The following is a 25612-nucleotide window of genomic DNA, read 5'->3' as shown; positions in this document are numbered from 1 at the left end:
AAAATATTTTTCAAAAATAAAAGCTTTTAAAAGTTGTTAATAATACAGAAAAAGAATTCTATCTTAGGCTTCTAGAAATGCATTCGTTTGGATGTTTTTGTAATGTAAGTATAAATTATTAAGAGTTTGCATTATTAGCTGGGCAGTGGTAGCACACGCATTTAATCCCAGCACTTGGGGGAGGCAGAGGCAGACAGATTTCTGAGTTCAAGGCCAGCCTGTTCTATAGACTGAGTTCCAGGACAGCCAGGGCTACACAGAGAAACCCTGTCTCGAAAAAACAAACAAACAAAAAAACAAAAAAAAGGTTTGCATTATTCTTTGGCCTGGCATTTCATCATCTAGAAATATGCTGAGGAATATGTATGTGTAGAAATGTTAGGAGTAACCAAAATAAAATTTAAAGGTTATCTTGGCTTTTTTTGTTTGTTTGTTTTTAAGATTTATTTGTTATTTAGATGAGTACACTGTAGTTGTCTTCAGACCCATCAGAAGAGGGCATGGGATCCAACCAGATTCCCATGTAGTTGCTGGGAATCACAAAAGTCAGTGCTCTTAACAGCTGAGCCATGTCTCCAGCCCAAAGGTTATCTATCTTGTTACATAATAAGTTAGAAGTCAGCCTGAACTACCTTAGAGAAACCCTATGTCAAAAAACAAAACAAATAACTGAGATGATTACTAAATTGGTTAGATTGAATATAGCATATTTAAAAGTAATATAGTAACAGATCTGCATGTACAATAGGAAATCATGTTCTTCCCACCCTGCACCCAGTCTGCACCCCACCACAGGGGACCCAGTGCAGAATCTCCAGCCTTAAGTCTTGCTGCAGGACCCAAACCGGCATCCCACTCTAGGGCAGCCCAGGGCACAGGTGCCAGGTCTGCCTAGTGTCTGCCAGTGTTGTTAAGCCACAGCCCTCTGGCCACTACATGACCATCCTCAGTGAGGTGCCAGCACTGGGAGGGGGCCCTGGTACCATGTGTCCATGGACCACAGCCAGGTTCATTCCTGCTGGGAGAGCTGGCTGGGGGGGGGGGGGGAGTTGGCTGGGGGAGGAGGGCTTATTCCCTACATTGTCGGTTCTGTGAAATTTGTTAAATGTAAGGGAAGCTGAAGTTCTTGTATCTTTAATGAGGAAATCTTATTTAACCCTTTGTGTCCTAGATTGACTTACACATATAGCCTAGAGCTCCGTTTTAGTTTAACATTGTGAAAATATTAAAAGAATCTTGTAACTTTATTCTTTTTTTTCCTCCTGATGAAACAAATTAAACCAATTATATGGAAAAAAAGTAATATAGTAAAAAAGATAACAAAAACTTGGACTAATATTCATTGTATACTATTAATGTAGCCTATAAAAAATAGTACACAAAAGTATGAATTTAACTGATGTGAAAAATTGATTCAACTTCTTCTGTACTTAACAAGTTCAGAGTGCTTACTTACCATGTGATAATACTTAAATGTAATATTTATAACTTAATATAGTTAAAGCTAAAATTAGGTTTTTGGAAGGAATATCTGCATTACACTTTTTTTAAACTTTTAAAATTGATTTTGTTCTTTGATATCTCATGTGTAAAATGGGCATTTTTTTAATAATTAGAAAAAGTGTTTAAATTGGAGAACCATACAACAGAAAAGCAAGCTCAGGATTGTTATATGCCAGAGTTTAAAATAAGGTCCAGTGAAGCTTTTAACAAAGCAATTTGAATAAAGTAGGGCTGAAAGAAACCAAATTGTAACTTGTAAGTGAATGGAAGATGAGCTAGTGGCTGCAGTGTGGATCTATACTAACAGAAGTATGACCGTGCTCACCGAATCACTTTAGCCAAGCACATACAGTATGTTACCATTTCAGCATGAAACACTTTACATGCATTATCTCGGTTCAGACTAGTCATACTTCAGTATTCACTAACCATATATAATCACTGGTCACTGCTGAACCTAATGGAAGATTTCTGTGAAATCAAGGCTAGCCCCCATCTTCATAGTATTTTTCAAAACCATCCAGGAATATGTAGTGAGACCTCTTTTCAAAAACAAATAAAATGGTGGCTACTGTATTGCATAATGTTTAGATTGTCCTATTGAGAAATTAATGTTAGGGGTTTGAGATACATTTCAGTGGTAGAGTGTTTATATAGCACATACAAGACCCTGAGTTTAATCATCACCACCATATGTACCACCTAATTTCAGAAGTAAAGTATGTCAGCATACCTGAATTTGTAACATCCTTCCCTTCTGTAGGTTTTGGTAAAGCTGGTGTGAGCCGTAGAGGAAGAGTACTGCCGGGAAAGAGACGCCCTTATGGAGTGATCACTGGCCTGGCAGCCAGGAAAGCAACTGGTATGCGAAAGGGAATAAGTCCTATGAATCGTCCACCTCTAAGTGACAAGGTAGGATGTCACATGATGGCTTAGTCGTGACCCAGATACCATTTCCCACTTAGACAGGTACTGTGTGATGCCATGCCCAGACTGACTTTTAAGTAAAAATCTTTGCCATTCATAAATATATCTCACTCCCAAATACAGTTGTTCTTCCATATCTGTGGGAGTTGGTTCCAGGACATTTCTCTAATAAGAGACTCAATAAACATGGCTCAGAGTCTTTTTTGTTTTTGTTTTTCTTCTTTGTTTTTTAAGGCAGGGTTTCTCTGTGTAGCCCTGGCTGTCCTGGAACTCACTCTATAGAACAGGCTGGCGTCAAACTCAGAAATCTACCTGCCCAGCTGGCTCAAAGTCTTTTACATAGTATAGTATTTGCATATAAAATATGCCCATTACATAGTATAGTATTTGCATATAAAATATGCCCATTCTCCTATGTACTTTAAGTCATCTTTCAGCTGGGCATGGTGACGCATGCCTGTAGCCCTAGCACTTGGGAGGCAGAGGCAGGTGGATTTCTGCCCCCCCCTCCCCCTTCAAACCCTGACTCAAAAAAAAGTTATCTTTCAGTTACCTATATCTCCTATTACAGTGTAAATACTGTATAAGTAATTGTTTTACTGTGTTTAAGAAAGAATGACAAGAAAAATTTATACACATTTAGTACATGTAGTTTCTCCTGTCCCTGAGAGGGCTTGTTCAGTTCACTGTGTCGCCAAAGAACTCTTGATCTCTCCTGCCTCTACTCACCAAGGGAGGCCTGGATTATAGGACTTCACCACCATACTTTGCATAAATAAATTTAAAAATTAATTTATAACAAATAATTATAGCATGCCAGTTACTTTAAAGGAAAAGAAAATGTTTCATAAAGGAGCATTTCACATTTATTTATAAAATAATCCTTGGTGTTAACACTTAAGATAAAATACAAAAGCTTGGAATTGGACCTGCAGAGATTGCCCCTGGGTTAAGAGAACATACTGCTCTTGCAGAGGACCTGAGTTGAGTTCCTAGCACCACCAGCAGATTTATGATCACCTGTAACTTCAGCTTCAGGGGCTTTGACAGCTTCTAGTGTTCTCTGGAAGCACATGTGTACATATGCACATATTTATACCCAAACACAATATTCATAAATAAGTATAATACTTGGATTGGGATATTAGTCTAATTTTGTGGGGGGTTATGTTTTTGATAATCATTTTTCTTGTTTCTACGTTTCCTTTTCTAAATCATCTCTAAGAATCAATGGGGCAGTGCTAGGGAGATGGTTCAGGATGGCACGTGCTGTGTTGTAGCACGAAGACCTTTGTTCAGTCCACACAGAGCCCTATAATCAGAGAGATGGAGAAGTCGAGAGCTGTTGAAGAAGATACCTGACATCAGCCTCTGTCACACACATACACACACACACACACACACACGTACAGAAATATATGTCCATTCACATGTGTATAACACACATATAAGTAAATGAACATCTGTTTAAAACAAAAAATGAATCCAACTATGGATCCCACCATAATCCTACCACTTAAAGACCATGGAAGTTGGAAGATTGTACATGCAAGGCTGTGAGGCTAGCTTGGGCTCCGTAGTATAATCCTGTCTGAAGAAAACAAATGTTGTCTAGGTGGTTTGGTACGTGTCTTTAAACTCAGCACTCCGGAGGCAGAGGTCTCTGTGAGTTACTTAGTGGGTACTGATAGCGAGGGAATGTGGAGGAGGGGCCCTGCCAGAAAGAAGAGGGCAGGGGAGCAAGAACAACAAATCAATCCGGGTTAAATACGGTTAAATACGCAGGAAAATGTTTACTGTTTTAAATCATTGTCATGTTTATTTTTGGATTTTTGGGGTTTTTTTTGTTTTTTTTCTTTTCGAGACAGGGTTTCTCTGTGTAGCCCTGGCTGTCCTGGAACTCACTTTGTAGACCAGGCTGGCCTCGAACTCAGAAATCTACCTACCTCAGCCTACCAGAGTGCTGGGATTACAGGCGTGCGCCACCGTGCCCGGCCATTGTCATGTTTATTAAGTACGTCTCATGATTAAAGCAATAGGAGAATGCAGATAATGTATACAGGAGTTTGGAGACATGTTTGTGGAAAATGTAGAAGCTTGAGTTAGGATTTCTAATTGATACAGTTTACACATATGAAGGAAAGAAGAGACACTTCACATGCTTAGCTTTTGATAAATCCCACCCCTATCGATTATACTTTAATATCTTTGTTATTAATGTACTTGTTTTGGAAATTGGCCTTTATCTTTTTACATAATGTGTTAGTCAGCTTTTTATTATTGTAATAAAGCCCTTGAAATAGTTATGGAGCAGGGCTTGCTTTCACCTTGCTTTTAGGGGTGTACTGCTGAGGGGAGCAGCAGCTGAGCAGAGCTTTGGACTCTGTGAAATGGGTCATGGCAGGTGCACAATGGAGCAAAACGCTCCTCTCACGGCCAGAAACGGAGAGGAAGGGCAGGGTTGTCACAGTTCCCTTCAAGGCATTGCTCCTCCCCAGTCACCCAAGACTCCTCAGTGTACCTCTGATTCTTGAGAGATGAGTGACATTTCCCCCATCACCAGTTCAACTTCCCACACTGCTTAATCTGTATTTTACATGACAATGTAATTGTCATCTTTTCAGTTTTTATGAAAATTTCAAGTAATTTTAGTTTCTCTATTTTCCTTATTGTAGTGAAGCAGTTTGGGGGCTCTACCATTTTTGCATTAAGAAATGTTAGGCATGTTTGTACACATCTTATCCCCAATACTCACGAGACAGAAGCAGGTGAATCTTTGTGTGAGTTCAAGGCCAGCCTGGTCTACATAATGAGTTCCAGGACAGCCAGGGCTTTATAGAGAGTCCCTGTTTCAAAACAACAAAAAACAACAACCAAAAAAATTTTTACTGTAGTAAGGTATATAATAAATGGCAGTCTGAGTAATATAGTTGTCTTCCCTTCTAAAAGAATATAGAACGATATTTTCCAGCATTAAAAAGGAAGACAAGCCTTCTGAGACAAAATGAAGTGCAGAGGAAACCAGTTGCTGTTCTCAAGAGACCTAATCAGTTAAACAGAAAGTAAGTACTCAAGTGGAAGAGAAGAGTGTACTGTGTGAAAGTATCTGTGTTAGTCACTTGTCTTGTTGCTGTGCCAGAGTGTCTGACAAAAACAACTTAAGGAAGGAAGAGCTTATTTTAGGTTATACTTCATGGCAGGGAAGTATGGGAGCAAGAAGAGACTGGTTACAATGTCCGCGGGTTAAACAGATGGGCGAGAGCCTGTGCTCGGCTCACTCTCTTTATTCTGTATGGGACCCACTTACTTGTCTATTGCTGTGATCATGGTGACTTATAGAAGAAACAGTTTATTTGGGGCTTATGATTTCAGAGTCCATGACCACCATGGTAGGGAGCATGGCAGCAGGCAGTGTAGCTCTGGAGCAGTGGCTGAGAGCTTTCATCTTGAACAGCAAGTAGGGGCCAGAGAGGTGGGGGGAGGGAGAGAGAGAAAAAAGAGAGAGAGGGAGAGGGAGGGACGGAAGGAGGGAGGGAGGGAGAGAGGGAGAGGGCTCCTTCTCCCTTTGGTGGATGGATTTCCCATTTCACTTTAATCTAAATAATTCTTCCCAGACATGTCCAGAGATTTCTTTTCATAATGATTATAAATCCTAACAGTTTGCCATTTGAGATTAACCATCACAGTGTACAAAATACTTTCTTTGATAGAGGTTCAGAAGAATGGATTTACAGTGATACTTAAAGTTATCCCGTCATTTTAATACAGTTACTTCCTTGCTGGAGGTGTGACTTATTGCGCTTAGCTAACATGTAGCCCAGGGTTTTGTCCCTAATACTGTGGGGAATAAAGAAAAGATAGATATCTATTTGAAATATCTATCCAAAAGCTAACATGGGAAGCAATCAGTAGTGACTTTCTTTTTTTTTTTTTTTATTTATTTTTATTTATTATTACACTGTAGCTGTCTTCAGACACTCCAGAAGAGGGCATGAGATCTCATTACAGATGGTTGTGAGCCACCATGTGTGGTTGCTGGGATTTGAACTCAGGACCTTTGGAAGAGCAGTTGGTGCTCTTAACCACTGAGCCATCTTTCCAGCCCAGTGACTTTCTTATTTCTTAGACACAGTAATATTAAGGAATTTCATTAATGTAAACTTTTTTAAAAAGTATCACTTTTTAATTGTGAGTGTGTGTGTGTGTGTGTGAGAGAGAGAGAGTGTGTGTGTGTGTATGTGTGTGTGTGTGTGTGTGTGTGTGTGTGTGTGTACCCTGATGAATAAGTGGAGGTTAGAGGACAACTTGAGGGAATGGGTTCTTTTTTTTTCTGCCCTGTGGTTGCAGGGATCTAGCTTGGGTCATCTGGCTTGGGACCAAGTGGACTTCACTGTGCTTCCTTATCTCCTTCATATAAAGTTGTAAAAGTAATCATTGTGGTGAAAATTGTAGCACTTAGGTCAGAGTTACTCAATTCTGAAAGCTGAATTGATTTTTTTTTTTTTTTAGCCTTGACTCTTACTAAAATACTGGGGCATAATATAGATTATTTTAGGGACAGAAAGCTACAAAGATACATAACTTTGTTCCAACCCCCCTCTTGATAGTCTTGTGTAACTCTTTAATCAACCAAAGTTTCCTCAAATGTGCAGGGATCCGCCTGCCTCTACCATTCAACTGCTAGGATTTAGACATATGCCACCAGCCTAGGATACATGGATATTTCTTAAATTGAAATTGCTTTTAGACTAAATTTAAGAGCATAAAACTCCCTAAAATTTATGAATTGTTAGGACATTCTTCCTAATAATCTGTGAAATTACTTAATTATTATTATCATTATTATTATCATTATTATTTGAATTTTAAGTGCTATTATTCATCTCTTACAGAAAATGACAAGATAATACAACTCGAATTGAAGTCTTTTTATTACTGTATAGACATGTAGTCATCAAATAGCAGTTTCAGCTAATGATTATTTTAGAAATCATTTGGTGGTATCTTTTGTGAAAAGGGGTTCTTTGCAAATGTTATTGTTAGATGAGATTTCTGTATTAATTGTGTTAGCTAGAGAAATTTGCATTTGAACTCCTGAAGGTTGGAAATGAGATTTAAGTAGAATTTTAAGTACTTTATTATATGATGGTAATTATAATTTATAAGTATGTGCTGTTCCATGAATGAAAGAATTAAAAAGTAGAGTGTAACTTGACTTATTTATTGTGTTATACACACAAGCCACAGAGCGTGTGTGGAGGTGTGAAGACAACTTTCACAAGTGGGGTTTACCTTTTACCTCCATGTGAGTTTTAGGGATCAAACTCATGTCTCAGTGAGGCACTGCGAGTGCATTTTCCTGCTGAGGCATTTTGCTGGATCAGAGAGCATAGCTATTATATATCGATATTATGTATGTACCTCTGGGTTTTATATATTCATGTGTGGTGGGTTTTTCCCCTTGCCATACTTATGATCAAACCCAAGACCTCACATATACTCAGAAAATGCTCTGCCATTTCATTATGTCCCTTACCGTGTAGTTTATGAATGGAGACAAGAAAGAAAGCAAGAGCAAAAGAGGTCGTTTTTCCAACTCCCACCCCCTTTTTTTAGATTTATTTATTTTTGTTTGGTTGTGTGAGTATTTTGCTTTCATGTATTGTCTGTGCATCACATGCTTGCAATGTATAGAGGTCAGGAAAGGATGCCAGATCCCCCTGTAGTTACAAATTGTTATAAGCTACTTGTGGGTGCTGGAAATTGAACCCAGGTCCCATGAAAAGAACAGCCAGTGTTCTTAACTTCTGAGCCATCTCTCCAGCCACAACTATTTATTTATGGTTTTCACTTTGGCTCTGAATGAATCTAGGTATGCTTTTCATCTACTAAATTATAATTTTAAAAACAAATATAGGAAATAATGAGCTAAAATGTAATTTTTGTAAATGTCTTAATAAGATGTGAAATATTAGACAGTAGAATATTTGGAAACTACACTAGTTCAAAACCAAGTTGTTATATGGTATACTACAGAGGGAATTTTGTAAATATAATTTAACAGCTTTGTATAAATAAGAACGTAAATTGTAGTCTATATTACATGTTTATCAAAGTTTAAGCTTATGAGTTTAACTGGTTTTGCTTATTTTTCCTCAAGGTATTTAAAAGCAAAGTGACTGAGATCACTCATACGTGGTTTTTTTGTTGCAGAAATAACATTCCAGCTAATTTTACCAGGAGTGGAAATAAATTAAGTCATCAGAAAGACACCCGTCAGGCAACCTTTCTTTTCCGAAGAGGCCTGAAGGTATTCGAAAGCCCTGACTGTGCTGCTCCCACTCAACATGGATCCTTTAGTAATCGTAGGCCGGGCCTGCTATAGTTGAGAGAGGTTAGGTTAGTGTGAAAAACAAGACTCTAGCTTAATTCTTTTTGTTACTTCATGTTTTTTTCTATTTCTTGTCTTTTCTTGCTGGTGTCTTAGAATAATTTAGCTTGGCCATTTACTAATAAACTTGTCTTTGTACTTTTTCTAATCCGGTGATCCCTAACAGAGGGTGTTACCAGCATAACACAGGCCCTTCCTGAGTTTATGTTCTGTTTACCTGGGTTGTACTTATCACTGCATGATAGCTGATTGGCCTACTCTGTTTTCTATGAGATCTGCTGGGGTTTTTGCTGTTTTTATTTTCCTTTTAGGTTCAGACCCAGTTGAACACAGAACAGCTGATAGATGATGTGGTGGCAAAGAGAACACGTCAGTAAGTTTCAATTTGTTTCTTTAAGATGCTGTTTCTGAATTTACAAGATATTAGCTCCTAGAGTCGTCATTTGTCCCAGTGTGCACGAAATAAAACCCAAAATGAAATTCTTTCTGCAGTACGTAAATGGAACCTTGGTCCTCAGATGCTAGGTAGCCACTGAGCCTTGGGCCTCAGCCTAGGTAACCACTATATCTGTAGTCCTAAATGAACCAGGCTTCAGATGTTGTTTCAGTGTCTACTGAGTCACTGAACTAACTCTCGATGCTTGATTCCATTTGAATGCTATAGGTTTCCTTCCTTCACCTTCCTTCGCTCCTGCTCCTCCTTTTCTCTTCCTCCTCTGCACCTTCTTTTATGTACATGAACCTTTTTAGGGAATGACTAGAATGAAGTCCTTAGAGACTTTAAAAGCAAGTTTCTGTCCATTATTCTTCCCAGGTGTGAATTGTATAGTGCTCTGTTTCTGACAGGAATCAGAATTTGTAATTTCTTTAAAAATAGCCGTTATTTTGTAAAATGTTAAAAAAAAAAAGGTCATGGTCCAGATGCAATGATAAGTACAGTGAAGTGTGATTTTGAGCAGTGTAGGAAATTATCAACCTGATGCTGGCAGTGACTGTTAGCACAGGAGACAAAAGCTATAAGAAGAAAATAATAAGTCTGTTGCTTCTCCAACAAACATTTACATGATAGTGATTTTATATATATATATATACATATATATATATATATATACACACACACACACACATGCATACACACACAGTTTTTTATGCTGGGGGAGGGTCTCATATGCCTCAGATTCAACATGCATCTGAGCTTAGCTATGAACTCCTTCTTTTCTCTACCTCTCAAGTGCTGGGATTACATGGTGTGCCAGCATGCCTGGCATTATTTATTTGTTTTGGGCTTTGGGAGTAAAACATAGATTAAAGCAAAACGGTTAATTTGGGAAATTATAATGGAAGTGCCAGATTTTGGCTAACATAAATAAATATAAAGGTAGAGCTGACAGTAATGGTGGCATTCACCTGTGATTTCAGTGTTTAGACAGCAGAAACAGAAAGACAAGTCCTAGACACACAGGGAGGAAGGCCCAGTGATGATGGAAAATATAGAGTGGGGACAAGTCGAAAGGGTTACAGAGGCTGCTAGGTGTTTATACAGAGCAGACAGGATTCAGACACCATTGGAAAGACTGTCGTTTTAAGTTACAGTGAAAAGGAAAATAATATTACAACCATGAAAATAGTTAGAGGTAGACAATAGGTAGGAATGCTGAAGGCCTTGTTCCATCTTAGGAAGAACTTTCTATGTAAACATCCTGTTTAAAAGTAACTGACAATCACTGAAAATAGGAAAGGTCAGAAATGCTACTTCTAGATGAGAAATGGAGACTGTCTGGTTTCATTAGATGCTCCTCTGCACTTATTTTTTTTAAATGTCTTTATAGTCTTTGATAAACACCTAACAAATATAGCTAAGATCCTGTTGGGATCCAGCATCTCTGTATGTTTTAAACTAAAAAATGAATGGCTACTTTGAAATGTATAGTTCAGGGCTGAGATTTTATCTTGTTAATGGAACACTTGGTTGGTGAACTAAGACAGATAGGTGGGCAGAATAAATATCTTTCAGTGGAATATACTGTAAGCTTTTAAGAAAAAAATTTGCAAATTTTGCAAACCTAGATGGCGTACTTCCACCACAAATGGAGGAATTTTGACTGTATCCATTGACAACCCTGGAGCTGTACAGTGTCCGGTGTAAGTTTTTTTCTTCCTTTTTTTTTTTCCTTTCTTGAAAAATTGTAACCTCTTGATATATGATAGGAAAGTGGAAAGTATTGGACTTGTGCTCAGAGTATACTGTATAAGTCAGGATAAAATGAGATGCAAGGATAAAGAATTGTAACATTAACCAGGCCTATATTCTCAGTATTTAGGGAGGCTAAGGCAGGAGGATTGCCATGAGTTCTAAGATCAGGTTTAGATACATAGTGACTTCAAAGTTAGCTCAAGTATAGACTGAGGCCATGTCTCAAACAAAAATGGAAATCATATAGGGTCAAGTAAGAAAAAGCTCCCTTGATTCCTGGCTCTATATCCCCTAAAAAAAATCCGCGCATACGTATCCGTATATGTAATACAAATAATACCCATTTTGTGTCAGACAATCCTTCTATGTAGCCCAGACCAGCCTTGAACTTTTAAACTTCTTGTCTCAAGCTCCTGAGTGCTGAGGAAACAGGTACATGCCACCATCTCTGCTTAGAGTGTAGTTGTGCTTTCAGAAATTCTGCTCATGGAGTTGGGGAGATGGCTTAGTAGTAAAGTGCTTGCTATAAGCACGTTGAACTGAGTTTGTATCCCCAGGCCTCACATATAAAACCAGGTGTGGCAGCATGAACCTGCAATCCCAGCATGGGGGTGGAGGGTCGGGAGCAGAGAGGTTGGAGAGGTGGATCCCTGGAGTTGACTGGCAAGCCCGTCTAGCCAGGTACTGAGCATCAGGCTTGGTGAGAGAGTCTATCAAAGAGTACATAAGTAACTGAGGTAGAGAGGGATAGGGAAATGGCCTGATAAAGCACACAGAGCTAGCATTTAAAAGGACACATGTGTTCTACAGACACACAACTCTGTGGTGCACATGTATGCATGGAGGCAAACATGTATACACAAGAAATGGAAAAAACTTTTTAGAAAGATTTAGTTATACTTGAGAAAGGAATTCTGTACATTTTAGTAGTTAAGAGTGGTCTGTCAGGAGCTGGCACTGCTATTTTTATATTTTTGAGAGTACATTGTAATAGCCCTAATTCATTTGAACATGTAAGAGAAAATTTTGAGTACTTTATCTCCTAAGCTAATTTAAACTGTTTTTTTTGTTTGTTGTTGTTTTGCTAGAACTCAGAAACCACGATTAACTCGTACTGCTGTGCCCTCATTCTTGACAAAAAGAGAACAGTCTGATGTTAAGAAAGTTCCTAAAGGCGTCCCTCTACAGTTTGACATAAATAGTGTGGGAAAACAGGTAAAAAAATTTTTTTCCCCTGTGTTTCTTTGGATCACTTACTGACAGTCTTGTGATAACCAAAAACATTGTCTGCACATTAAACAGGGTGGTCTAGCCCCTCCCCGACTCCCTAGTCACTCTCATAGATTGCCTGTTTGACATTTCATTTAAGTCAGATCTTATTATATTTACCAGGATTGAGTTAAAGTTTTATCCTTATTAGCATTTTCTTTGTATTATTTTAATGGTATTTGTCCCATGTACATGTCGCATTGTGTATTCTTTAGTTAGCTGGAAGTTTTTGTGTGCTTTGGCATGTTTTCTTTTGGAGTAGGAGGTAAATAGCAATGGATATATTTGATAGATTTTGGTAGACTGTATGCTAACTTTACATTTAACCTTTAGGAACTACTTACTATGTTGTTTCCTAGAGAGGGGAAACTATATTCTTTTATATTCCTCCACCACATGTGGGGCTTCTAAACTTCTCCAGTTTTGTCAACATTTTATTTGTCCCTTTATCTGTATTGTGATAGATAAGTGTAAAGTAGCTTCTCACTATGATTTTAACAGTTTGTGTATTGTTATATATACTCTTTGATCTTGTTAAATTTACTTAACTTTAGGGGCTAGAGAGCTGGCTCAGTAGTTAAGAGCACTGGCTGCTCTCCACAAGGTCCTAAGTTCCATTGTAGCATCCACATGCCTGCTTACCACCACCTCTAATGGGATATGATGCCTTCTTTCGTGTACATGCGAAGTGGCCACACCCATAAAATACAGACAAGTCTTTAAAAAGATAAAATACCTTAGTCAACTACTGTTTTTTTTTCTTTTCTTTTCTTTTCTTTTTTTCTTTTTTTTTTTTTTTTTTTTTTGATTTGGTTTTTTCAAGACAGGGTTTGTCTGTGTAGCCCTGACTGTCCTGGAACTCACTCTGTAGACCAGGCTGGCCTCGAACTCAGAAATCCGCCTGCCTCTGCCTCCCAGAGTGCTGGGATTACAGGCATGCTCCACCACCGCCCGGCTCTGTTTTTAAATTGCTTAATTTTATAGCAAATCTGAATTCTTTAGGGTTTTCTGTATAAATATGTCTTCATTCTCTAAATTCTTGTCCAATGTTTAAACCTTTTTTCTTGTTTAACTATAATGGCTAGCACATGTACCACAGGGTTTGATAGAATTAATAAGACTAGTGTGCTTGCTGTGTCCTGCCTGATGTAAAGTGTTAGAAGTTTGACCATATTTTACAGCTAAGCTTGCCCGCTTTTCTGAGTTTGAGTTCAAAAGTATAACTTGCCTTTTGCCCTTCTACTTCTTCAGGTGCTGCCCACGCCCAAGCATGCTTGCCCGGATACTCCCAGGCCTTCTCCCTTCTCTGACAATAGCCCACCCCAATTCTATAGCTGTTTTCCATTTCCCTTCCTTGTCACATGCTGAGAATTACAGCTTGTCTACCCTGCAGATTTTCCTCTCAATCTCTAAGAAATAATTCTTTTGTTGTTGTTGTTTATCCAGACAGTTTCTTTGTATAACAGCCCTGGCTGCCCTGCAACTCACTGTGTAGACCAGGCTGGCCTCAGACTTGGTCTAATTCCTCATACAAACTATGAAAAAAAAGAGAAAAATTTGTTTTATTTTATTTTGATCCTATTCTTAATTTCTTTTCTGTTTGGAAGCATTTTGTTATTTGTTAATCAAAAACCAGAGTTTTACTTAAATTTTTATAGGACACTCAGTTTAAAGCCTTGTTTTAAAAATACTCAGAAGTTGAAATAACTGCATTCTTATTGTTTGTTGAGTAAGTCTCACACTGTAGCCCCGGTGTTGTGTAGTTCTCTCTCTCTTACAGTATATTCTTAGATAGCCTGAAAAACTGTGTGGATCAGTCTGGAATTAAATTAAATTCAAGTTCACCTGCCTTTGCTTCCTGAGTAATGCAATCCAGACACCAGTTGAAGTAACACTTTTTGCCAAAGGTATCACTAGAATTTGTAACAGTGTTTGCAGAGCTTCAAATTAATTCAGATTGAGGTATATTGGATATATTTTATATAGACAGTAGTAGTAGTAGTATGTATATGCTTATATAATACAGTATAGATATTTAATGATTGGAAGATAAGGATTCTTGGACTAACTACTTTTAAGTTCTAAAGCTACTGATAGGCAAATGTATAGCTTATTTTTGTTAGAATCTATTGAAATTATACACACAATTTAAGATGTTACATATTGTTACTACTAATTACTATTAATTTTAAGATCATTGCCTAGAGAGATGGCTCAGTGGTTAAGAACACTAATTGCTCTTCCCAGAGGTCCTGAGTTCAATTCTCAGCAACCACATGGTGGCTCACAATCATCTGTAATGGTATCTGATGCTCTCTTCTGGTGTGTGAAGACAGTGACAGTGTACTCACATACATGAAATAATCTTTTTTTTTTTTTTTTAAGATCACATATAAAGGAAATGTGGGGTTTGTTTTGTTTTGTTTTTTCAGTTAAGTTAATGTTTTTCTCCTTTTCTATAGACAGGGATGACTTTGAATGAACGATTTGGGATACTGAAAGAGCAAAGAGCCACCCTCACATTCAGCAAAGGAGGAAGCCGCTTTGTGACTGTGGGATAGATCCTTGTCCAAGGAACTTTAAGTGTTGACTGTTTGAAAAGTTGATTTGCTTGAAGAGTTCATCAGAGAAGTTCAAGAAACTTTACTTCAGAATATTCACAAGCCTAAATAACTTTATTTTTGAAGGTTGTTTTGTTTTTTTGTTTTTTTTTTAATGTATAAATAATGCCCTGAAAGTAAAGCAGGGTTATACCTATCTGTTCTTAAAGATTTCCTGGTTGGCCCAAACAGAGCGATCCTCTGTTGACTTCTTTGATTCCTCATGAAGCAGAAGAAAGACAGAAAGATAGACATTGATTATTTTTCTGAGCGTGGTATTTAGGATTTCATCACTTTTATCCAGTTTTTAGGCTTTGCCATGGTAAATCTTAAACTTGAGAAATAAGAGTACATCTCTGTGTTGTTACTTACCTATTCATGTGTCAGTGTGACAGCTGACTTACTATCATTACTGGTGTTTTTTAAATTATGGGAGAATTTTGGTTTTGACTTTCGAGGCTTATGGAAATATTTGGAACTTGGTTCATTTTTCAGTTATTGTTAGATTAAACTCCCTGAGTTCTAAGCACTTAGTATTAATTTTTAATAAAAAAAATGTGGCTCTCAGGATTAGTCTCAGGCCAAAATGTGTCAGGGCTGTAAATGCTTGTTTACAAAGTTATCTGATAGGTCCTTGGAGGAGATGCCTAATACCGAACCCTGATGGTTTGTGTTTAGTATAGATGGAGAAAACATGAAGGTATTGACAAACTGAAGGATTGGAAAAAGGACAACAAAAACCCAAGTCATAGCTACACCATCTGGATTTACTTACTTCTCTTCTGAGTCTAGTGTCCGTAGATTCTTCTATAAATGATGCTTATAAGAATTACAGTTCTTAAAATGAGTTGAATCCTTGGGTATTTTGACAGTACACTTACTAGATATAAAGTCCTATGTTTCATATTCAAAAGTTTTTTTGTAAGGCTTTTAGACTCGATAAGTTCAATAATTTATAACTTCCCAAACAAAAATCTACTTGTATATGTCACAAAGGAAAAAAAATAGCAAAATTATAATGAAGTTGCACTTTCCTATATACATTCACTCCGTTCCTTCTATCGCTCAAAGTTCAGGCTTTATAGGGAGAAAGGGTATTGGGGTTTTTGTTTTGTTTTGTTTTGTTTTCTCACTCTGGAGGTCTGTTGTGCTAGTGCTGGGAGTGCTCAGAGTCATAGGTCATACATTACAGTGAGATGCCAAAATGCAGCGGCGCGTCCCAGCCACAGATTATCAAGTGTGGTCATTTTGAAGCTTGACCTTTTGTTTTGCTGTGATTTCAAATTTGAGTGGGTGTTTAAGTCTCTGCTGTTGATTATTCCTGTAAAGACAGAGCATTATACTTCCTGCCCGCCTTCATTGTGTCCTAGACTTCATTGTCTTTGATGTTCTTCAAGTTTCTTACTGGCTTGTGCTAGTGGTGGGAAAATCAGCAACAATGTCATGCTTATACCAAAGATCTGAATCTTTCCTCAGCATCTGTTATCTGCCAGTACATGTACTTGAGAAGAGGTTTTGGAGGCTAATCACAGAATTTGAAAATAAACTCCAGTTTCTCCTTAGCTGTGATGCTTTTCATGGAGACCAAGGACTCATAAAACATTTTTGCCAATATGAATATTTATATTTGGTTCATAAACAAAACATTTTAGAGTGGTTTGCTGGTAGCTTATTTTAAAGCAAAGGAAAATCAACTGAGCATGAACACTATCTTTGAAACAGTTTTTAAAATATGATAAAGTCTTTGTTCCTTGTTGTTTTAAATATTATACAGAGGTATTAGTAATTCCATTTTTGGAAAATCTTAAAAATCACCCACATGTTGACACTAATAAGTACATTGAAAAAATAGTGTCTTTGGTATAGTAAATGTTTGCTCTACACGTGTCTGTAATTTAATTTTTGTTCAAATATTGCCTTTGATACAACTAAGTTAAAACTCTTGAGTGCTGACATGTTGTATATACACAAAACAATATACTTTGTTGGAGGATAATTTCCTTTCTTGGAATGTGATTGTAGTCATCCTTGTTCAGTTCTTGAAGCCCCGCCCCCCTTTTTTTCTTTTTCTTTTTTAATTTAAACAGGGTGCAACTTAAAATTTCCTTTGCATCAAGGTGTATGCAAAACATTGATGCAGTGCATCACCAAGTGAAAGTTTGTATTCAATGAGGAGGTGCTTTACACTGTACTTTTTGGTGTTTTTTGGAAAAGTTACATTAGATTTGTTCTGAAGCTGTTCATTTTTGGCAAATAAAATGTAACAGGTTTCACATGAGTTATTCTGAGCTATAAAGATTGAGTTGTGGTTTTTTTAGATTGTTCTGTGTTATAAAGTATCTTGTAATGGTTTTATTTATGATTTCTGAGATTTGAAGTTGCTGATCAGCTAAATCTCCACTCTTGGTGTTCCTCTGACTTTTGACCATTTCATGCATAGGTGACATGAGGTTCCAACATGAGGTCACTGAGTAGTCACATTGTTATACTGTAGAGCACATACGTAGCTGAGCCTTTAGAGATGATCTGCATCAGCCCCTCTTCCTACATTTTAGTAAAGTGACACCAGACATTTTCTAAGATACATGTAGCAGTCATGTTTTGAGCCTCATGTCTTATAATTCTCAGTGGACAATAAATGACTTCACACATAGACAGTAGTTTTGTGGTATTTAATGTGTCAGATATCTTAAGAATTAGTAATAGCCCTATATCAGCATTTGTGGTGTGCTCAGTAAATCTACTCTTCCAATGATTCCTACTTAATTACTTTGATATTGAAGTTACTGAAACTCATTAATTTCGGAAGGTCAATGTTTCCAGTATACACCAGGAAGATAATGGCTGATTCCAGACCACATCTCAAAAAACTAACACACAGAAGAAAAAAACTGGTGTTCAAATCTGTTGTGCATCTTTAAACATACACAAACTTTTCATTATATTAATTATCAAATTATAAAATATTTATGGTTAAGAAACATGGGTATGGTTGTCAACATTTTAGTTTTGTTCAAGGTGCATATTAAATGTTGCTGGCTGTAATATAATTCATACAGTATATGCAATTTGGAGGTATGAAGAGATTAAAAAATTTCACTTATAATACAAAGAATTCCATATATTCCAAACGCAGGCAGTATTAAAGCAAAAAAGAACTTACTCATATTTTTTTTTCTGAGACAGGTTTTCTCTGTATAGACCTGGCTATCCTAGAACTCACTCTGTAGATCAGGCTGGCCTCGGAACTCAGAAATCCGCCTGCCTCTGCCTCCCAAGTGCGGTCTACAGAGTGAGTTCCAGAACAGCCAGGGCTTTACAGAAAAACCCTGTCTCAAAAGTACCCCTCTCTCCTCCCCTCAAAAAAGATTTGTTTGGAAATTGTAGACTTCTAAATATACTCATGAGATAGGTTTTGTGTGTGATCATATTAAAGATGAATAGGGAGCTATTTACCTAGTATGTATGGCTAGTAATGCCTATTCAGTGTGCAAAGGTGCTTTCTACCAAGTCAAATTACCAAAATTTGATCCCCAGAACCCATGTGGTAGGAGCAGAGAACAGACTCCGAAAGCGTACTATCTTCTGACTTCTACGTGTGTACTGTGTTACAGGTGCCATGTGCGCACACACAAACCTGAGCCCATTTCTCCCCTTTTCATTTCCTCTTAATAAGTAAAAAAATCACATTATGCTTTGTTGTATAAAGTTTTTAAAAATCACTTAGAACCTATTAAAGGGATAAAAAAGGCAGGTATGATGGTACACACCTTGTAATCCCAGTACTTGGGGGACAGGCAGTAAGATTGCTGCAAGTTCTAGTCTGTATAGTGAGTTCCAGGCTAGGCAGGACCAAACCTTGTCTCAGCAAAACCAAAACTAAAATGACCAAATGTTGAATATTCATGTCAGTTTCTTAAATTTAAAGAGGATGTGATATACCAAGTTTTTAATTTTAGTCTTCAGGAGTGCCCACAATGAATTCTCAGTGGCTCTATGAGAACTATTGATTTGTTTTTTTCAAGACAAGAGTTTCTCTGTGTAGCCCTGGCTGTCCTGGAACTCACTCTGTAGACCAGGCTGGCCTTGAACTCAGAAATCCCCCTGCCTCTGCCTCCCAGAGTGCTGGGATTACAAGCTTGCGCCACCACCACCTGGCTATGAGAGCTGCTGAAATTGAAGTGAAACTTGCTTTGGTACTGAATGAGTTAAGTGTTAGCCTATAAACAGGAAGCAGGGGAGTCTGTCAAGCCTGAGAATGAATAGCCTCTACTGCCCTTTTGTTCAGCTCCTTAAAGCAGAACAGTAGTTGAATAAGATGGTTGATTTCTATATCCCTTTTGCCCAACAACCTTTTAGTACTCTTTAGTTCATCACTAAAGTTATGAACTCTCCACAAAGTTATGGAGTTATCCATTTCTGATAACTCGTAATACGGTACCTACTTTATGAAGATTGAGGAGCTGGGTTTGAGTGCATCCCTGTGATCCTAGCACTCAGGAAACAGAGGCATGAAAGCCAAGCTTAGAAGGCTTGGAAAACAGCGTGGGCTGCACAGACGATGTCTCAGAAGATTAAAAAGAAAGCGAGAGCAGGGCAGTGGTGGCGCATGCCTATAATCCCAGCACTCTGGGAGGCAGAGACAGGCGGATTTCTGAGTTCGAGGCCAGCCTGGTCTATAGAGAGATGGAGGGAATAATGTGAAAATGCTATTCAGTTGCATTACTTCATAGTTGAAAACCCAAGTCTTCACACATTTCAGGAATTTTCCCCTCAATCTCTCATGACAGTTTTTTGTTTTTTGGGTTTTTTCACTTTCTTTTTTAGACCTCTGTGTGTGTTGTCTGAGTCAATAGGTTATGTACCATAAGTGTGCTGCTGCTTGCCAGGGTCACAAGAGGGCATCATATGCTCTGGAACTAGAACCCACGGGGGTGCTGGAACTGAACCCAGATTCTCTGCAAGAGCGACAAGTTCTAACCAGTGAGCCAACTGCAGCTCAGATTTAGTTTTACTGCTACTTCATTGACAAATCTTACTGTATGAGTGCTCTGAAGGGGTGAATGCCCGTGTGACAAAGGAGGGTGACAGATCCCATTACAGATAACGGTGAGCTACCATGTGGGTGCTGGGAATTGAACTCAGGGCTTCTGGAAGAGCAGTCAGTGCTCTTAATTGTTGAACTGCCTGTCTAGTCCTGAGATTTAATTTTACATACTGTATATATGTGTATATGTTTTTACATGAGCCCATACATGTATACATATATATGAATATTATGGCTAACATCTCACTGTATTGCTCACTGTTGCCTGACACAGGATTCAAATTCTTCTGCTCAAGTAATCCCCTGCCTTCAGTAGCTGTGAACACAGGCTTACATCCAGCTTCATTCATTAGTTACTTGAGACAGGATTCCACTAGCACTCATAGACTGACTTGAACCCCTGTTCTTGCTCCAGCTTTATTCATACTCTGTGTTTTCAAATAAGTTTAAAATAGCCTTTTCATATGTGTATGGTGTATGCCAGATGAAGATGTCAAGGGCCCTGCTTCATTGCACTCTCTCTTTTTTTTTTTTTTTTTTTGGTTTTTTGGTTTTTTGGATTTGGGTTTTTCGAGACAGGGTTTCTCTGTGTAGCCCTGGCTGTCCTGGAACTCATTCTGTAGACCAAGCTGGCCTCGAACGAACTCAGAAATCCGCCTGCCTCTGCCTCCCAGAGTGCTGGGATTACAGGCGTGCTCCACCACTGCCAGGCTTTTTTTTTTTTTTTTCATTGTACTCTTAAGATATAGTCTCTCAAAACCTGGAGCCAGGCTGGCAGCTAGCAACCCTCAGTGATCTATGGCTCCTCTCCATTGCGTTGGAGTTACAGCACAGATGTGGCCACACCTGGCTTTCTTACCCAAGTGCTGGAAGTTTGAACTCAGGTCCTCATGCTTATATAGCAAGGAACTCTACCCACTGAGCCATCTTCCCAGTCAGTCTTCACACACACCGTGGCCAGTTCCGGGTTAGGGTGGTTTGCTTAGACTGTAGTGGAGTGTTCCTGTCAATAGGAGTAGAGGTCTTATTGCTAAGAACTTGTCAGAATTCATGCAATTATAAATAGGACAATAGTGCATTTGGAAAGGTACATCCGGCAATTCCATAGGATTATATAATGTGTGTTTGTGTGTGCAATGTGTGAGTGGGCACAGAGGTTAGAGACTAGTTCTCCACGCTTACTACAGGCTGAGTGGATTAAACTTAGGTTGTTGAGTTCGTGTGGAAGCTTTCTTCCCAATGAACCATCTTGCCAGCCCAACTTAATCTTTTTTTTCTCCAAGACAGATATCCCTTTGTATCTAGGCTGGCCTGGATCCTCCTGCCTCAACCTCTCAGGTACTAGGATTACATATGCCTGGCTAGCTTAGTATCTTTCAAAGAATTACAGATTTTCAGGAAGATCAGAGAATACACATATATTGGACAAACATTACTTGACAAACATTACCATGAGGTGGCCCATTAATAGACATTAATAGTTCATTGTCCAACTTGTTGCATAGTGGAGAGCCAGACATGGTATCAGCTATTATATATTTGCTTTTCTCGGAGGTTGGAAGGCCAAGGCCAGCGTGGGCTACTTTGGGTCTCTTATCTCAAACAAAACAAAAGGGATGGTAGAGCAGATCTCCGAGCAACTGTTACTAATCAACTTTATTATTGAAACATTTTTACAGTTTCTTGAACTCAGGAAAGTCTTGTTGGGGCTTCCCTGAAGTTGGGCTTGGACTGATGAGTAGCTTCTCACACCTCATATTTTCTTTATGCTGTGTCTTAATGCTCTCACATGCATCAAAATCATACGTGAACATGTGTGTACTCATCTTCCATTATGGAATTTTGCTCTCTTCATCCTATTTCATAACTTCAGGTTTTATTCAAAACCTCACTCATTCTTGAGAGGGACTGCTTTGCTGTGGACTGGAATAGATAATTGTCTCTTCACACTCAGCCCTATTACTGCTTTCTTAATGTAACTGGCCTCCTTGGGTTCCAAAATAAAATTAGCTAATTCTTTAGAAAAGAGACTGACAGGCCCTCTAATTCTGTACAGCAAATTAAAATTGATGCTAAGTGACATTTGCATCGCATATTAGGAATGGCTTGGATTTAAAACAGATTTAATAACAGATTGCAGGACTAGGGACATCTTATTTAAATGTGAATGTCATTTTTCATTACTTGAATGGTTTCCGGTTGGCTCTAAATTTAATCCCTACATTTATAACATAACCAGATTTCAATGTTAGACTTAAATACTATTCTTTCTGCACTAGTCAGTGATAAAATCTGCACATAGTATTTAAGACGTTTGGTTTCATTAAGAACTCTTTCATAAAAAGAATCTAAGCCGGGCGGTGGTGGCGCACGCCTGTAATCCCAGCACTCTGGGAGGCAAAGGCAGGCGGATTTCTGAGTTCGAGGCCAGCCTGGTCTACAGAGCGAGTTCCAGGACAGCCAGGACTACACAGAAAAACCCTGTCTTGGAAAAAAAAAATCCAAAAAAAAAAAAAAAAAAGAATATAAAATACAAAACAATTTCATCAAGAATTAGCGACTTAGTAGCCGAATCTGCGCACCCGGTGTTTTTTCCCCTTCAAGAACTGGAATATGCACAAATTTCAGTTTAGATCATCTGGTGGTACAGTGACAAGTTGAGAGACAGTTTCGGGCTTATCCCGGGGAGTCCCCTCTAAGTGCCCAAGTTTTTGGCATCAACAGTGCTAAGAATCTTGGCCGTTTACTGTAATCCACCACTGAGAGTTGGAGCGCTGTTAAGGACGGTTTTTGTAGTGGCCTTTTAGGGAGTCCAGAGTACGGGGCTGAGGGAGCTCTGCGAAGTCAGTTCGGTTCCGCTGGAAAACCTGCTCGTGGGCGGGGCAGGCGCCTAGCTGCGCCCAGCGCGTCCCAGAGAACTGTCCGGGGTCCGCGAGCCCCTTTCCCCGCCCACCCAGCGGATCGGGTGGCGCATGCGCAGAGCCGGGCCGGAGAGTTGTCGGCTGGGAAATGGCGGCCGCGGGCTTGGTGGCTGTGGTAGCGGCTGCGGAGTACTCTGGCCCAGGGGCGTCCGGGGGAAACCTCTCCGGTGCTACCTGTGGGCCGAACCCTGGGTTGGGCCCTGGTCCTGGCCCGGGCTCTTGGAGCCGCTCGGTCGACCGAGCCCTGGAAGAGGCGGCGGTCACCGGGGTGCTGAGCCTGAGCGGCCGGAAACTGAGGGAGTTTCCCCGGGGAGCGGCCAACCATGACCTGACGGACACCACCCGGGCCGGTGAGCGGGGCGCGGGCATCCCTGCTACCCGGGACCGGTGGGTGGGGGGCGGAGGGCGTGTGGCGACCGGCTCGAGGCTCCCGGGGTAACGGGGACGGCTGGCGGTACCGCGCACCCTCCCGGCCTGGCCGGACTCGGAGCCTGGGGTGCGGCGGCGCGCAGCAGCATCTCCGAAGCCGGCTTGAGGCAACTGACGGGGATCTTTCGTGAATCGCTCTCAGATCCCGGCGTCTGTGCTCGCCGTAGACTTTTGCCTCACCCCGGTGTCTGCAGGCCACTTTGGATTTGGGATGCCAAATTGACTTCGCTAAGAGTGGAAGCGTGGCAAGCACGTTCTTCCTTCGTAGAATGGGTGACGCTGGGTGCTGCATTGTCAAAGGACCCAGGTCCGCGCTGGAGTCTTCCCCAGGGTGTGCGAGTATCTGTGTGTAATGTGGACTCTAACGCTGTAGCAGCTTATTTCTCCGCCTGCGTCTGACTTATCGAAAAGTTCTTGTAAAAATAGGCCATCTTTAGATGCTCAGGACTTTTGTCTTCCAGTCTTACTGCCCCCACCCCCCCCCCCGAAAACATGAAAAGAAGTAGGATATTGTCCACCACATCTATATTTGCTTTTCCCTTTAAAAACACTTCTGCGCCTTATATTGTTTAAGACAGGAAAGAGAACGGGAATTAAGTATTATTTGGTTTCCTTAGTTGTGGGAAACAATGTATGGTGACTGAGGTATTCACCATACTATAATGTGTTCCTCTTGTGTTTTAAATACAGTTTCCTCAGGGAGTAGATTAAGAATTGAGTCCTTTTATTTTACACAAATATAAGGGGAGGAGGTCCCTTACGAAGAAGCTTAAGTATTTTGTGTTTATGTAGTGAGTGTATAGTAAACATTGTTTCATCTCATTCTGCTTGATTTTTAAAATATTGGAGTTAATACTTTTTCTTAAGCATGTGTAGTCTTCAAGGATTGGTAACTAATACATATTTCACTAATGTTGAAAAAGTAAATAGATCTGGGTGCTAAGATGGCTCAATGGGTAAAAAGACACTTGCTGCTGCCAGACCTTACAGACAACCCAAGTTTGATCCCCAGAACCTACATAATGGAAGGAGAGAATGTACTCTTGCAACTTGTCTTCTGCTTTACACACACACACACACACACACACAGTATTTTTAAAAAATGAAAACAAAGATATTAAATTAACCCTAGAAACTATTATTTCCAAAGAAAGTGTTCCTCTGTTTACTAAAGCTTATTTTGAGAGTCTTGTATTTTTATTTGATAATGGAGTCAGACTTGCTAAGGTAAACATGAACAGTTGCTTGAATTTTTTATGTGTATTGATGACATCATGTACTTGTCATTCATACACCCCCTGCCCCCACCCCTCCCCCCACCCCCACCTTCTCCATTCTGCTCATGGGAGGGCTGACTGGCAGGTGGTTTTCATATTGAGGTGAGTCATTTCAGTCTTGCTACTCTAGGCCTGAAGGTAAAGAAAAGGATGATTATAGCAGTCTATCCAGCTTATTATCGTATCTGTTCTTAAATAATTCTAGGAGCAAAAGTCTGAGCCATCAAGAAAGAAAAAGATTTATTGACAAAACCAGACATTAATGAAAAATAATATTTAATCTAAAGAAAAGTTTTTGGTTTTTTGTTTGTTTGTTTTGTTTTTGTTTTTGTTGTTTTGGGATTTGGTTTTTTTCGAGACAGGGTTTCTCTGTGTAGCCCTGGCTGTACTGGAACTCACTCTGTAGACCAGGCTGGCCTACAGAAATCCGCCTGCCTCTGCCTCCCAGAGTGCTGGGATTACAGGCGTGCGCCACCATCGTCTGGCTTCTTTTGTTTGTTTGTTTTATTTTTTATATATGAGTGCAGTGTAGCTGTCTTCAGACACACCAGAAGAGGGCACCGGATCAGTCCCATTTCAGATGGTTTTGAGCCACTGTGTGGGTGCTGGCAGTTGAACTCAGGACCTCTGGAAGAGGAGTCAGTGCTCTTAACTGCTGAGCCATCTCTCCAGCCCCAAGTTGTGGGGTTTGTTTGTTTGTTTGGTTTTTTTTTGAGCTCTGATATTTTTATATTATTACTCATACTTTAATGTTCTAGTTACTATATTAAGTCAAAGGTTTTGTTGTGTTGTTGGTTGACATTTTATCTGGTCAAAAGTATACTAAAAAAAAGGAGAGATTAGAAAGATCACAAAGTATTCTTTAACCTGTTAGACCAGATTCATTTTTAAGTTCCGCAGCTCTTAGTAATTAGAACAAAAATAGTTTTAAACAGGCAATTTAATTCTGGTAACATAATTTATTGAGTGTTCACTATTTGTTTTTCATCCTTAGATGTTTAAGATATACTGCCTTGTTAAATACACATAACATATGGATTAAATATGATTAAAC

At 39.3% G+C, this 25612-nt stretch overlaps 2 protein-coding genes across 9 annotated transcripts in view; both read left to right on the top strand.

Annotated features, from left to right (window-relative positions):
* The window catches only part of Fyttd1 (forty-two-three domain containing 1), a 33746-nt gene extending 16584 nt beyond the window's left edge, over positions 1-17162 (top strand). Inside the window, exons 3-9 of one of the 2 annotated variants that reach the window (XM_052159056.1) lie at positions 2267-2415; positions 5380-5492; positions 8644-8740; positions 9133-9194; positions 10889-10963; positions 12104-12230; positions 14747-17162. In XM_052159056.1, coding sequence (XP_052015016.1) covers positions 2267-2415; positions 5380-5492; positions 8644-8740; positions 9133-9194; positions 10889-10963; positions 12104-12230; positions 14747-14845 — 722 coding nt within the window. In that variant the 3' untranslated portion in view covers positions 14846-17162. The remainder of the gene's footprint in view (positions 1-2266; positions 2416-5379; positions 5493-8643; positions 8741-9132; positions 9195-10888; positions 10964-12103; positions 12231-14746) is intronic. The other variant, XM_052159057.1, reaches the window with a different exon arrangement.
* Positions 17163-22900: 5738 nt separating this feature from the next.
* The window catches only part of Lrch3 (leucine rich repeats and calponin homology domain containing 3), a 96000-nt gene continuing 93288 nt past the window's right edge, over positions 22901-25612 (top strand). For 5 of the 7 annotated variants that reach the window (XM_052159088.1, XM_052159087.1, XM_052159084.1 and 2 more), the window contains exon 1: positions 22902-23202. In XM_052159088.1, coding sequence (XP_052015048.1) covers positions 22941-23202 — 262 coding nt within the window. In that variant the 5' untranslated portion in view covers positions 22902-22940. Of the gene's footprint in view, positions 23203-25612 lie in introns of all 7 variants that reach the window. The other 2 variants (XM_052159090.1, XM_052159089.1) reach the window with 1 other exon arrangement.

The sequence above is a fragment of the Apodemus sylvaticus genome, chromosome 15, assembly GCF_947179515.1.
Source record: "Apodemus sylvaticus chromosome 15, mApoSyl1.1, whole genome shotgun sequence".
Taxonomy (NCBI): Eukaryota; Metazoa; Chordata; class Mammalia; order Rodentia; family Muridae; genus Apodemus; species Apodemus sylvaticus.
This window is presented reverse-complemented; position numbering and strand designations above follow the sequence as displayed.